The sequence below is a fragment of the Panulirus ornatus genome, chromosome 59, assembly GCF_036320965.1.
Source record: "Panulirus ornatus isolate Po-2019 chromosome 59, ASM3632096v1, whole genome shotgun sequence".
Lineage (NCBI taxonomy): Eukaryota > Metazoa > Arthropoda > Malacostraca > Decapoda > Palinuridae > Panulirus > Panulirus ornatus.
In genome coordinates, this window is record NC_092282.1 from 25,388,098 (window position 1) to 25,404,521 (window position 16,424).

At 42.0% G+C, this 16,424-nt stretch overlaps 1 protein-coding gene across 4 annotated transcripts in view; it reads right to left on the minus strand.

Annotated features, from left to right (window-relative positions):
- The window catches only part of cac (calcium voltage-gated channel subunit cacophony), a 1,845,957-nt gene that overhangs the window by 173,696 nt on the left and 1,655,837 nt on the right, over nucleotides 1-16,424 (minus strand). For all 4 annotated transcript variants that reach the window (XM_071696567.1, XM_071696568.1, XM_071696569.1 and 1 more), the window contains one exon: nucleotides 4,606-4,744. In XM_071696567.1, coding sequence (XP_071552668.1) covers nucleotides 4,606-4,744 — 139 coding nt within the window. The remainder of the gene's footprint in view (nucleotides 1-4,605; nucleotides 4,745-16,424) is intronic.

Below are 16,424 nucleotides of genomic sequence, written 5' to 3' on the forward strand. Positions count from 1 at the left end.
ACAATGTGAATTACATCTATTAGGAAAACAGTAGCCTAAATACCAAGCCCTATGGACACAAGTCATTTATTTCCTCTCACACAATTTTCGATCAACTGAAGTAATACCCCTCTTATAAATGCTTCAGAAATTAATTTTCTTATCAACCTGATGTTTTTCATACCTGGTCGCCATTTCACACATTAGCGAGGTAACTCAAGGTACAGATGAAGAAAGGCCATCAACTCACGTCCATTCTCTAGCTATCAGGCGTAATGCATCAAAACTGCAGCTCCCTGTCCACAACTAGGCCCCATAAACCTTCCCATTGTTTACCAACCTTATGTGTAGTACTGTATTAATGTGAAGATAATGTGCACTGTGTAAATGAGTACTAAAATGAGTGACTTGTACTTCTTGCACATCAGCTACAACTAATATACATTCATCTGCCACCCTGCAAGGCTGGATTAGGAAGCCAGTTAGACAAAATATTTCCCACTTAAGATACATGCCATCTGCATTCAACCCCTGTGAAAAAAGCAACAAAATAAAAAAAAATCCCACTTTCACCTAATCAGCAAGGCTTGAGACCCAGGCATTCTACCATCACACTACACACTGGGCTCACAAATGTCCTAGATGGATTCAACCGACTACATGCCCCTTCTTGCACAGTACTGGTGGCAACTGACACCAGAAAAGTATTTGACACTGTCCCCTGACACATCCTCACCCAAAAGATACATGACTACCCACCACAACAATGAGAAAATGTGGTTGGCTAACTTCATAGTTGGCTGTCATGTCAGAGTTGGTCACAATGGCTTCCCCTCTAAAATATTCAAACTATATTACAGAGTTCCCCATGGAGAATGTCTTCCTGTATATCTCTTCCTACGCAACCTCCCATTACCTCAGGCAAACCTCAACATGAAGGTCTTTTCTACTGCAAATAGTCTCACAATCCCATCACAACACCCTGACACCACAATAGCAACAACACAGAACTTCAAGTTGGGGTGAAACAATGTGGTTTCAGGACTGGCAAAGGATGTCTGAATCAGGTCTTTGCTTTAAAGAATGTGTGGGAAAAATACTAAGAAAGACTGGAAGATGTGTATGTGGCATTCATGGATCTGGAAAAAGCCCATGACAGGGATGACAGAGATGCTTTGTAGAAATTGTTACAAATATACGGTGTGGGAGGAGAGCTACAAGAAGGAATAAGAGGTTCTTATCAAGAACGTAAGGCATGTGTATGAGTAGGTAAAGAGGAGGGTAAGAGGTTCCAGGTAAAGGTGGTCTAAGGCAGGGGCAATGTGATGTCAACATTTGCTTATGGTGGGTTGGTGAAGGAGGTAAATGCAGCAGTCTTAAAGAGAGGGGCAGGTATGCAGTTTGTAAGGAGAAATCAACAGGAATGCAGTTTGTAAGGCATGAGGGGCACATGTGCAGTCTGTTAGGGGTGAGAAGGGGAAGGGCCTGGGAAGCAATCAGTTGTTACTTGTTAATGACAGTACTGGCAGTAGATTCGAATGAGAAACAGTAGAAGTTGGTTTCTGAGTTTGGAAGACTATGAGAAAGGAGAGCATTAAGAATAAATGTAAATAAAAACAAGGTTATCATGTTTAGCTGAGCAAAAAGAAAGGTTAGCTGAGGAGAGAGTTTCAACTGCAAATAATTGGAAAACATGAAGTGTTTTATATACCTGAGGGTGAACATGGCAGTAAATGGATCTGCAGAAGCATAAGTATGTCATAGTGTGGGTCAGGGGGCGAAAGTCTTGTGAGCAATGAGGAATGTGCAAATAGAGAGGTCACTACCCAGGAGGAGGAAAATGAGTATGTTTGAAGGCATAAGTAGTCTTATTGATGTTGTATAGATGCAACACATGGGCTGTAGATGAGAATGTACTTCAGAGGGTAGAAGTGTTGGAAATGAAATGCTTGAGGACAATATGTGGAGTGAAGAGGGTTGACTGAGCAAGGAATGACAGGACAGGAAGGCATATAGTAATAACATATAATATGAAAAATAGGGTAAAGATGAAGCGGGTGTCATGAAATGGTTTGGAAATATGGAGAGAATGAGTAAGGACAGGTTAAGAAAGAGGTTACAAGTGTCATTAGTAAATGAGACAAGAAGTGGAAAACCAAACTGGAGATGGAGATTGGATCCATAACTGCCCAAATGAAGTCCTTCTATTTCTCAAAATATTTCTCACACAGATCCTTCAAAGCATACACCTCATCCACACATCCTCTATCACTCCTGAAGTTACATGGTTCCTCCCAATCTGATGCTCAGTACATGCCACTGCCCTGTCAATCACCACTCCTATATAACTTATAAGACACATTCAATACCTCTCTAATTTGAACATTCACTGTTTCATTCCATTGCCTTAATACAATGGCATTACACAGGCATTCTACCAATCCTCAGGCACCTCACCATGAGCCATTCATACATCAAAAATTCTAACTAACCAAATGAACAAAACAGTTGACTCCTATACTGAAAAATTCAACTGCAATCCCATTCACTTCAGCCACCTTGCCACACTTCATCACAGACACTGCTTTCACCAACTCTTCCCTCTTCACCAAACCACTTGCCATCATACTTTCTTCACATACCTCCCGACCTAAACACCTACATTCGCTACCCAATGGTTAACACATTCAACAGCCCCTCAGAATGCTAGCTCCATCTCTTCACCTCTTCCTTACCTGTAACCACTTCCCAATCAGCTCTCTTCATTGCTGCTCCCATTTGTTCTCTTGCTCATCTCACACTATAAACCTCCTTCCTGCACTTTTCTTACTCTCCCTGAAGTCTGCTGATACTCTCTCTCCCTAATTCTCATCTGCCCTCTTTTTCAGTCCTTGCAGTTCCTTTTAAACTCCTGCCACTTTCTCCAGTACATCTCCCAATCACATGCCCTCTCTCTTATGCTTCATTATAAACTTTACTTCCTCATCCCATCCCACAACTCACTCCTTTTTCTCATTTGCCCACACCCTTCCATCCATGTACCACATCCTTATCTTGCATATGTAAGCACTGCTTCCCTAAACACTTCCCAATCCTCAACCACACCCCTAGTTTCATTTACTCACACATTTTGCCAATTATTTCATAATCTCTCATGGTATCTTCTTCCACAAGCCTCTTTGCCATGCTCACTCACTTTCACCATCCTCTTTCCACCCATATCATTTCCTCTATGTAATTCTTTCTAAAACCTCCAAAATTTTCATCCTAGCCTTCACCATGAAGTGATCAGACACTCCAACAGCTGTAATTAATCTTTTTTTTCAATGGCTCACACATCATCAGGTTATCTGTCACAAAACTGGACTTTCTAGGTTAACCAGAACCAGATTTTTGGAGACAGATGATGTTAGGACAAAAACGTTTGTCTGGATGGTGAACTCAGCCCTGCCAGTATGTCTTAAAATCTCACTTGTAGACATTTTCTAGCTTCCAAGCAAGAATACAAGCTTTATCTTTCTGAGACACCTTTAAACCCGTAGTAAATAATTATTAGTAGAGAAAGAAATATCATCCATAACAGAAATGGCAAAAATATCACTAAAAACAAGGGCAGAGAGCAAAAGTTGCATCAGTCCACTCTCATTACCACAAGTTAACTAAAGTGGCAAATCCTGGCACCTAACTTCTGCGACTGTAACATACTGCTAGACATTTACTATCTCCATCATAAGTGAACAATAATATTTGGTCTAAAAATTCAACTGCAATCCCATTCACTTCAGCTACCTTGCCACACTTCATCACAGACACTGCTTTCACCAACTCTTCCCTCTTCACCAAACCACTTACCATCATACTTTCTTCATATACTTCCCGACCTAAACACCTACATTTGCTACCCAATGGTTAACACATTCAACAGCCCCTCAAAATGCTAGCTCCATCTCCTCTTCACCTCTTCCTTACCTGTAACCACTTCCCAATCAGCTCCCTTCATTGCTGCTCCCATTTGTTCTCTTGTTCATCTCACACTATAAACCTTCTTCCTACAGTTTTCTTATTCTCCCTGAAGTCTGCTGATATTCTCTTTCCCTAATTCTCATCTGCCCTCTTTTTCAGTCCCTGCACTTCCTTTTAAACTCCTGCCACTTTCTCCAGCACATCTCCCAATCACATGCCCTCTCTCTGATGCTTCATTATAAACTTTACTTCCTCATCCAATGCATGAAAGCCTTATTCTAAATTGTATTAGATTATTTTTGTTGAAACTGGAAAAAGGTTCAACCTGTAGTCAAAAAGGGTGTGTCTTCAAGGGTACGAAAAAGAGTTCAAGTGCTCTCTTATATGCTAATATTCCTCTCAGAAAGGAGCAAAGTGAACACGTAAAGAACAAACTGCTTTAATGATAAAAAAAACCAGAAAAAGCAAAGGAAAAATTACAAAAATGGATGAAATAAGTATATCAAACTAAAAAATTTCCCAACATTCATTATGAAAATAAGCATGAAAAATGAGTTGTGTGATACCTACTCCACATATATGGTACCTGCAAACTGACTTGAAGTTGAAGTGCATATGGTCAGATAGGGAACTATAAACTAAGATCAAACAATAACAACTCACCTTTCCTTCATCATCTAGTGGCATATTCATTCGTATAAGCTTCTTGTAAGCTAACCGGTATGGGCACTTGTTACCAAATCCTAAAGGGGGTTCCATGTTTCTTAACATATCATACATCTCTGTGTAGAGTATTCTTCCCCTGCAAAAAGATCCAGCAATTAATAATTTTCCATATTATGTCTGTCTTTATCAATAATACTTATGTCCAAGAATTAAGTACGATGCTAGGAGCAATGGAAAGTGTCAAGACAAAATTACACATGTAACACTTCTGAACAAACAAAGCATAGATAAATTGTAGGTTTTGAAGGGTCAAAAACTATTTCTCTACCAAAAGCAGAGCTCAGGAGATGTCTGGATTGTTAAATCACTATTCTGCCATGCAGAATAAGGTGAATCCTTAAGGAATCACTTCCTTCTCCATCATACACAACAAAAGGACATACTTTGACCTACCCAGGCCCATTGCATCATGGCATAGTGGTGAAGTAGCTCCACGTGGTTAGCAACAACTATCATTAGCTGACCACTGGCAACTGTGCCTCTTCTTGTTAATGTCAGGATTTAGTTAGAAGAAAGGACTGGGAGTATAAATGGATGCTCAAAGGGCTCTGCCTATGGCAGAGAATGGTTTTTCATCCTTCAAAACCTCCATATTTCTCTCTTTTGCCAGTTTGTCACATGAACAATAAAATAACTCTCTGATATTAAAGAGTTTAAAACCATCTAACACCTCATTAAATCAGTGAACTACAGTAGCAGTCACGGCTTAAGTTACAAGGAAAGAACTTCCACCCAGAGAGTTGAGATATGTGTGATTTATCTCCACCACTGAGGTTTTCTCATTTGACTTCAGGTTAAACCTAGGACTTGGCTGATCAAAGCTAAATGGGTGCAGAGCAAATGTTAGCACTTATAACAGTTCTATCAGCTGTTATCAAGAGCTAATTCTGATTTTTTCCCCAATGTATTTCTTTTCTGCAGCTGAAATTCTGTATTCCAAATAAAAAAAAAAAGGTGAACATCCTCTGACTTATATGAGTTAGATACTAGTGACTAACTGGGATTCTCACACTTTCAAGCAAGGTGATACCTAAGCAGCTTCCTCTTCTGTTAAATGATCTACTGAGTTTTTCTTTTTTCATTCTATAACCTTCAGATCATTGTTTACCTAATCAGATGACAATGGCATTTCACTGCATCAGGCATCCTCTTCAGAGAAGCGCAAAGTGTAGAGTACTGTACCACACATTGTATGGGTTGTACTGAGGCCAAGGAATCCTATATTAAGTATATGTATCATGAGAGTTGCACTTGTTTATAATGCTTCTTCATTCCTGAGAGGTGCTCAGTGTGTCAAAAGTAATATCAGCATTTAGTGTTGCGAGCATCGTTTTTGAACAATGGCTGTTTTCTCAACATGCATTGTTAAGAAAGGCAGGAGTTGAGATCTTACCATGTGAAATACAAACAGTAACTGTAGAATTATCTCTTTTTCATGAACGGACCAATTTTTGATATCGGGCCTTTGGTTTAGAACTCCTGGTGCTTCTCTGGTTAAGAAAAAACAGACCTTCCCTCACTCTATCTACAGAAAGTGGAGGTCCTTTTAAACCTTCTGCCAGGTTAAAAACCCTCTGTTGGACCCAATGCAGATTAAGCAATGTTTTACATCATGCTAGGCTCCTGCCTCACGGATACAAGGTATTGCCTACAAGGAACTTCTCAATTTATGCGATATTTACATTATTAAAAATATTATTATTTTTTTTTATTATACTTTGTCGCTGTCTCCCGCGTTTGCGAGGCAGCGCAAGGAAACAGACGAAAGAAATGGCCCAACCCCCCCCCATACACATGTATATACATACGTCCACACACGCAAATATACATACCTACACAGCTTTCCATGGTTTACCCCAGACGCTTCACATGCCTTGATTCAATCCAATGACAGCACGTCAACCCCGGTATACCACATCGCTCCAATTCACTCTATTCCTAGCCCTCCTTTCACCCTCCTGCATGTTCAGGCCCCGATCACACAAAATCTTTTTCACTCCATCTTTCCACCTCCAATTTGGTCTCCCTCTTCTCCTCGTTCCCTCCACCTCCGACACATATATCCTCTTGGACAATCTTTCCTCACTCATTCTCTCCATGTGCCCAAACCACTTCAAAACACCCTCTTCTGCTCTCTCAACCACGCTCTTTTTATTTCCACACATCTCTCTTACCCTTACGTTACTCACTCGATCAAACCACCTCACACCACACATTGTCCTCAAACATCTCATTTCCAGCACATCCATCCTCCTGCGCACAACTCTATCCATAGCCCACGCCTCGCAACCATACAACATTGTTGGAACCACTATTCCTTCAAACATACCCATTTTTGCTTTCCGAGATAATGTTCTCGACTTCCACACATTCTTCAAGGCCCCCAGAATTTTCGCCCCCTCCCCCACCCTATTATCCACTTCCGCTTCCATGGTTCCATCCACTGCCAGATCCACTCCCAGATATCTAAAACACTTCACTTCCTCCAGTTTTTCTCCATTCAAACTCACCTCCCAATTGACTTGACCCTCAACCCTACTGTACCTAATAACCTTGCTCTTATTCACATTTACTCTTAACTTTCTTCTTCCACACACTTTACCAAACTCAGTCACCAGCTTCTGCAGTTTCTCACATGAATCAGCCACCAGCGCTGTATCATCAGCGAACAACAACTGACTCACTTCCCAAGCTCTCTCATCCCCAACAGACTTCATACTTGCCCCTCTTTCCAAAACTCTTGCATTTACCTCCCTAACAACCCCATCCATAAACAAATTAAACAACCATGGAGACATCACACACCCCTGCCGCAAACCTACATTCACTGAGAACCAATCACTTTCCTCTCTTCCTACACGTACACATGCCTTACATCCTCGATAAAAACTTTTCACTGCTTCTAACAACTTTCCTCCCACACCATATATTCTTAATACCTTCCACAGAGCATCTCTATCAACTCTATCATATGCCTTCTCCAGATCCATAAATGCTACATACAAATCCATTTGCTTTTCTAAGTATTTCTCACATACATTCTTCAAAGCAAACACCTGATCCACACATCCTCTACCACTTCTGAAACCACACTGCTCTTCCCCAATCTGATGCTCTGTACATGCCTTCACCCTCTCAATCAATACCCTCCCATATAATTTACCAGGAATACTCAACAAACTTATACCTCTGTAATTTGAGCACTCACTCTTATCCCCTTTGCCTTTGTACAATGGCACTATGCACGCATTTCGCCAATTCCTCAGGCACCTCACCATGAGTCATACATACATTAAATAACCTTACCAACCAGTCAACAATAAAGTCACCCCCTTTTTTAATAAATTCCACTGCAATACCATCCAAACCTGCTGCCTTGCCGGCTTTCATCTTCCGCAAAGCTTTCACTACCTCTTCTCTGTTTAACAAATCATTTTCCCTAACCCTCTCACTTTGCACACCACCTCGACCAAAACACCCTATATCTGCCACTCTATCATCAAACACATTCAACAAACCTTCAAAATACTCACTCCATCTCCTTCTCACATCACCACTACTTGTTATCACCTCCCCATTTGCGCCCTTCACTGAAGTTCCCATTTGCTCCCTTGTCTTACGCACTTTATTTACCTCCTTCCAGAACATTATTAAAAATGGTCAGGTAAATAAAATAATGTAATTAATGGAGATTAATCCCTGGGGATAGGGGAGAAAGAATACTTCCCACGTATTCCCTGCGTGTCGTAGAAGGCGACTAAAAGGGGAGGGAGCGGGGGGCTGGAAATCCTCCCCTCTCACTTTTTTTTTTTTTTTTTTTTTTTTTTTTAATTTTCCAAAAGAGGGAACAGAGAAGGGGCCCAGGTGAGGATATTCCCTCAATGGCCCAGTCCTCTGTTCTCAACGCTACCTCGCTAATGCGGGAAATGGCGAATAGTATGAAAGAAAGAAAAATTAATGGAGATTATGGGGTTTTGTTATTGACAAAACAGTACTGAACACCATACTTATGAAAAACCAGTATGAATGTACCAAGGAAAATAAAACCCTACAATATATATACTATACAATAAATTCTGTTCATAGTTATTTATATTTTTTATTATACTTTGTCGCTGTCTCCCACATTAGCAAGATGGCATAAGGAAAAAGATGAAAGAGTGGCCCGACCGATCACATACACATGTATATACATACATATCCACACGCACATATACACACCTATACATTTCAATGTATACATATATATATATATATATATATATATATATATATATATATATATATATATATATATATATATATAGGAGTCACGCGGGGAGTGCTCATCCTCCTCGAAGGCTCAGAGTGGGGTGCCTAAATGTGTGTGGATGTAACCAAGATGTGAAAAAAGGAGAGATAGGTAGTATGTTTGAGGAAAGGAACCTGGATGTTTTGGGTCTGAGTGAAACGAAGCTCAAGGGTAAAGGGGAAGAGTGGTTTGGGAATGTCTGGGGAGTAAAGTCAGGGGTTAGTGAGAGGACAAGAGCAAGGGAAGGAGTAGCAGTACTCCTGAAACAGGAGTTGTGGGAGTATGTGATAGAATGTAAGAAAGTAAATTCTCGATTAATATGGGTAAAACTGAAAGTTGATGGAGAGAGATGGGTGATTATTGGTGCATATGCACCCGGGCATGAGAAGAAAGATCATGAGAGGCAAGTGTTTTGGGAGCAGCTGAATGAGTGTCTTAGTGGTTTTGATGCACGAGACCAGGTTATAGTGATGGGTGATTTGAATGCAAAGGTGAGTAATGTGGCAGTTGAGGGAATAATTGGTATAAATGGGGTGTTCAGTGTTGTAAATGGAAATGGTGAAGAGCTTGTAGATTTATGTGCTGAAAAAGGACTGATGATTGGGAATACCTGGTTTAAAAAGCGAGATATACATATGTATACTTATGTAAGTAGGAGAGATGGCCAAAGAGCGTTATTGGATTACGTGTTAATTGACAGGCGTGCGAAAGAGAGACTTTTGGATGTTAATGTGCTGAGAGGTGCAACTGGAGGGATGTCTGATCATTATCTTGTGGAGGCTAAGGTGAAGATTTGTATGGGTTTTCAGAAAAGAAGAGAGAATGTTGGGGTGAAGAGGGTGGTGAGAGTAAGTGAGCTTGGGAAGGAGACCTGTGTGAGGAAGTACCAGGAGAGACTGAGTACAGAATGGAAAAAGGTGAAAACAATGAAAGTAAGGGGAGTGGGGGAGGAATGGGATGTATTTAGGGAATCAGTGATGGATTGCGCAAAAGATGCTTGTGGCATGAGAAGAGTGGGAGGTGGGTTGATTAGAAAGGGTAGTGAGTGGTGGGATGAAGAAGTAAGAGTATTAGTGAAAGAGAAGAGAGAGGCATTTGGACGATTTTTGCAGGGAAAAAATGCAATTGAGTGGGAGATGTATAAAAGAAAGAGACAGGAGGTCAAGAGAAAGGTGCAAGAGGTGAAAAAAAGGGCAAATGAGAGTTGGGGTGAGAGAGTATCATTAAATTTTAGGGAGAATAAAAAGATGTTCTGGAAGGAGGTAAATAAGGTGCATAAGACAAGGGAGCAAATGGGAACTTCAGTGAAGGGTGCAAATGGGGAGGTGATAACAAGTAGTGGTGATGTGAGAAGGAGATGGAGTGAGTATTTTGAAGGTTTGTTGAATGTGTTTGATGATAGAGTGGCAGATATAGGGTGTTTTGGTCGAGGTGGTGTGCAAAGTGAGAGGGTTAGGGAAAATGATTTGTTAAACAGAGAAGAGGTAGTGAAAGCTTTGCGGAAGATGAAAGCCGGCAAGGCAGCAGGTTTGGATGGTATTGCAGTGGAATTTATTAAAAAAGGGGTGACTGTATTGTTGACTGGTTGGTAAGGTTATTTAATGTATGTATGACTCATGGTGGGGTGCCTGAGGATTGGCGGAATGCGTGCATAGTGCCATTGTACAAAGGCAAAGGGGATAAGAGTGAGTGCTCAAATTACAGAGGTATAAGTTTGTTGAGTATTCCTGGTAAATTATATGGGAGGGTATTGATTGAGAGGGTGAAGGCATGTACAGAGCATCAGATTGGGGAAGAGCAGTGTGGTTTCAGAAGTGGTAGAGGATGTGTGGATCAGGTGTTTGCTTTGAAGAATGTATGTGAGAAATACTTAGAAAAGCAAATGGATTTGTATGTAGCATTTATGGATCTGGAGAAGGCATATGATAGAGTTGATAGAGATGCTCTGTGGAAGGTATTAAGAATATATGGTGTGGGAGGAAAGTTGTTAGAAGCAGTGAAAAGTTTTTATCGAGGATGTAAGGCATGTGTACGTGTAGGAAGAGAGGAAAGTGATTGGTTCTCAGTGAATGTAGGTTTGCGGCAGGGGTGTGTGATGTCTCCATGGTTGTTTAATTTGTTTATGGATGGGGTTGTTAGGGAGGTAAATGCAAGAGTTTTGGAAAGAGGGGCAAGTATGAAGTCTGTTGGGGATGAGAGAGCTTGGGAAGTGAGTCAGTTGTTGTTCGCTGATGATACAGCGCTGGTGGCTGATTCATGTGAGAAACTGCAGAAGCTGGTGACTGAGTTTGGTAAAGTGTGTGGAAGAAGAAAGTTAAGAGTAAATGTCAATAAGAGCAAGGTTATTAGGTACAGTAGGGTTGAGGGTCAAGTCAATTGGGAGGTGAGTTTGAATGGAGAAAAACTGGAGGAAGTGAAGTGTTTTAGATATCTGGGAGTGGATCTGGCAGCGGATGGAACCATGGAAGCGGAAGTGGATCATAGGGTGGGGGAGGGGGCGAAAATTCTGGGGGCCTTGAAGAATGTGTGGAAGTCGAGAACATTATCTCGGAAAGCAAAAATGGGTATGTTTGAAGGAATAGTGGTTCCAACAATGTTGTATGGTTGCGAGGCGTGGGCTATGGATAGAGTTGTGCGCAGGAGGATGGATGTGCTGGAAATGAGATGTTTGAGGACAATGTGTGGTGTGAGGTGGTTTGATCGAGTGAGTAACGTAAGGGTAAGAGAGATGTGTGGAAATAAAAAGAGCGTGGTTGAGAGAGCAGAAGAGGGTGTTTTGAAGTGGTTTGGGCACATGGAGAGAATGAGTGAGGAAAGATTGACCAAGAGGATATATGTGTCGGAGGTGGAGGGAACGAGGAGAAGAGGGAGACCAAATTGGAGGTGGAAAGATGGAGTGAAAAAGATTTTGTGTGATCGGGGCCTGAACATGCAGGAGGGTGAAGGGAGGGCAAGGAATAGAGTGAATTGGAGCGATGTGGTATACCGGGGTTGACGTGCTGTCAGTGGATTGAATCAAGGCATGTGAAGCGTCTGGGGTAAATCATGGAAAGCTGTGTAGGTATGTATATTTGCGTGTGTGGCCATATGTATATGCATGTGTATGGGGGGGGGTTGGGCCATTTCTTTCGTCTGTTTCCTTGCGCTACCTCGCAAACGCGGGAGACAGCGACAAAGTATAATAAAAAAAAATAATATATAAACATATATTTCATTCATTTATCATACTTTGTCGCTGTCTTCCACGTTAGCGAGGTAGCGCAAGGAAACAGACAAAATAATGGCCCAACCCACATACATACATATGTCCACACACGCATATATACATACCTATACATTTCAATGTATTCATATATATACATACACAGACATATACATATATACACATGTATATAATTCATAATTGCTGCCTTTATTCATTCCCGTCGCCATCCCGCCACAAATGAAATGACAGCCCCCTCCCCCCGCACATGCGCGAGGTAGCGCTAGGAAAAGACAACAAAGGCCACATTCACTCACACTGTCTCTAGCTGTCATGTATAATGCACTGAAATCACAGCTCCCTTTCCACATCCAGGCCCCACAAAACTTTTCATGGTTTACCCCAGATGCTTCACATGCCCTGGTTCAATCAATTAACAGCATGTCGACCATGGTAAACCACATCATTCCACTTCACTCTATTCCTTGCACGCCTTTCACCCTCCTGCATGTTCAGGCCCCATCCCTCAAAATCTTTTTCACTCCATCCTTCCACCTCCAATTTGGTCTCCCACTTCTTGTTCCCTCCACATCTGACACATATATCCTCTTTGTCAGTCTTTCCTCACTCATTCTCTCCATGCGACCAAACCAATTCAAAACACACTCTTCTGTACTCTCAACCACATTCTTTTTATTACCACACATCTCTCTTACCCTATTATTACTTACTCGATCAAACCACCTCACACCACATATTGTCCTCAAACATCTCATTTAAAGCACATCCACCCTCCTCTGCACAGCCCTATCCATCTCATTTAAAGCACATCGACCCTCCTCTGCACAGCACTATCCATCTCATTTAAAGCACATCCACCCTCCTCTGCACAGCCCTATCTATAGCTCACTCCTCGCAACCATATAACATTGTTGGAACCACTATTCCTTCAAACATACTCATTCTTTGCTTTCCGAGGTAATGTTCTCGCCTTCCACACATTTTTCAAAGCTCACAGAACTTTCATCCCCTCCCCCACCCTGAGACTCACTTCCACTTCCATGGTTCCATCCGCTGCTAAATTTACTCACGGATATCTAAAACACTTCACTTCCTCCAGTTTTTCTCCGTTCAACCTTGCCTCCCAATTGACTTGTCCCTCAACCCTATTGTACCTAATAACCTTGCTCTTATTCACATTTACTTTCAGCTTTCTTCTTTCACACACTTTACCAAACTCAGTCACCAGCTTCTGCAGTTTCTCACCTGAATCAGCCACCAGTGCTGTATCATCAGCAAACTATAACTGACTCACTTCCCAAGCCCTCTCATCCACAACAGACTGCTTACTTGCCCCTCTCTCTAAAACTCTTGCATTCACCTCCCTAACAACTCCATCCATAAACAAATTAAACAACCATGGAGACATCACACACCCCTGCCACAAACCGACATTCACTGAGAACCACTCACTTTCCTCTCTTCCTACTCGTGCACATACCTTACATCCTCGATAAAAACTTGACTGCTTTTAGCAACTTGCCCCCCACACCATATCCTCTTAATACCTCCCACAGAGCATCTCTACGAACTCTATCACATGCCTTCTCCAGATCCATTAATGCCACATACAAATCCATTTGTTTTTCTAAGTGTTTCTCACATACATTTTTCAAAACAAACACGTGATCCACACATCCTCTACCACTGAAATCAAACTGCTCTTCCCCAATCTGACGTTCTGTACATGCTTTCACCCTCTCAATCAATACCCTCTGTAATCTGAACACTCACCTTTATCCCCTTTACCTTTGTACAATGGCACTATACATGCATTCTGCCAATCCTCAGGCACTTCACCATGACCCATACATACACTGAATATCCTCACCAACCAGTCAACAACAGTCACCCCCTTCTTTAATAAATTCCACTGCAATACCCATCCAAACTCGCCGCCTTGCCGGCTTTCATCTCCCGAAAAGCTTTCACTACCTCTTCTCTGTTTACCAAGTCATTCTCCCTGACCCTCTCACTTCACACACCACCTCGACCAAAACACCCTATATCTGCCACTCTATCATCAAACACATTCAACAGCCCTTCAAAATACTCACTCCATCTCCTTCTCACATCACCACTACTTGTAAATGATATATGTGTGCTGTGTGCTTTATGTATGTACTGTAAAATCATGCTAGGAAATTAAGTTTAAAGTGTATATGTATCTGTTCATAAAATATTTATTTATATTTTTATTATACTTTGTCGCTGTCTCCCGCGTTTGCGAGGTAGCGCAAGGAAACAGACGAAAGAAATGGCCCAACCCCCCATACACATGTATATACATACGTCCACACACGCAAATATACATACCTACACAGCTTTCCATGGTTTACCCCAGACGCTTCACATGCCCTGCTTCAATCCACTGACAGCACGTCAACCCCGGTATACCACATCGCTCCAATTCACTCTATTCCTTGCCTTCCTTTCACCCTCCTGCATGTTCAGGCCCCGATCACACAAAATCTTTTTCACTCCATCTTTCTACCTCCAATTTGGTCTCCCTCTTCTCCTTGTTCCCTCCACCTCCGACACATATATCCTCTTGGTCAATCTTTCCTCACTTATCCTCTCCATGTGCCCAAACCACTTCAAAACACCCTCTTCTGCTCTCTCAACCACGCTCTTTTTATTTCCACACATCTCTCTTACCCTTATGTTACTCACTCGATCAAACCACCTCACACCACACATTGTCCTCAAACATCTCATTTCCAGCACATCCATCCTCCTGCGCACAACTCTATCCATAGCCCACGCCTCGCAACCATACAACATTGTTGGAACCACTATTCCTTCAAACATACCCATTTTTGCTTTCCGAGATAATGTTCTCGACTTCACACATTCTTCAAGGCCCCCAGGATTTTCGCCCCCTCCCCCACCCTATGATCCACTTCCGCTTCCATGGTTCCATCCGCTGCCAGATCCACTCCCAGATATCTAAAACACTTCACTTCCTCCAGTTTTTCTCCATTCAAACTCACCTCCCAATTGACTTGACCCTCAACCCTACTGTACCTAATAACCTTGCTCTTATTCACATTTACTCTTAACTTTCTTCTTCCACACACTTTTCCAAACTCAGTCATAAAATATTATTATTATTATTTTGCTTTGTCGCTGTCTCCCGCATTTGCGAGGTAGCGCAAGGAAACAGACAAAAGAAATGGCCCAACCCACCTCCATACACATGTATATACATACACGTCCACACATGCAAATATACATACCTATACATCTCAATGTACACATATATATATACACACAGAGACATATACATATATACACATGTACATAATTCATACTGTCTGCCTTTATTTATTCCCATCGCCACCTCGCCACACATGGAATAACATCCCCCTCCTCTCTCATGTGTGTGAGGTAGCGCTAGGAAAAGACAACAAAGGCAAGGCCCCATTCGTTCACACTCAGTCTCCAGGTGTCATGTAATAATGCCCGAAACCATAGCTCCCTTTCCACATCCAGGCCCCACACAACTTTCCATGGTTTACCCCAGATGCTTCACATGCCCTGATTCAATCCATTGACAGCACGTCGACCCTGGTATACCACATCGATCCAATTCACTCTATTCCTTGCACGCCTTTCACCCTCCTGCATGTTCAGGCCCTGATCACTCAAAATCTTTTTCACTCCATCTTTCCACCTCTAATTTGGTCTCCCACTTCTCCTCGTTCCCTCCACCTCCGACACATATATCCTCTTGGTCAATCTTTCCTCACTCATTCTCTCCATGTGCCCAAACCATTTCAAAACACCCTCTTCTGCTCTCTCAACCATGCTCTTTTTATTTCCACACATCTCATTTACCCTTACATTACTTACTCGACCAAACCACCTCACACCACATATTGTCCTCAAACATCTCATTTCCAGCACATCCACCCTCCTGCGCACAACTCTATCCATAGCCCACGCCTCGCATCCATACAACATTGTTGGAACCACTATTCCTTCAAACATACCCATTTTTGCTTTCTGAGATAATGTTCTCGACTTCCACACATTCTTCAAGGCTCCCAGGATTTTCGCCCCCTCCCCCACCCAATGATTCACTTCCGCTTCCATGGTTCCATCCGCTGCCAGATCCACTCCCAGATATCTAAAACACTTTACTTCCTCCAGTTTTTCTCCATTCAAACTTAACTCCCAATTGACTTGACCCTCAACCCT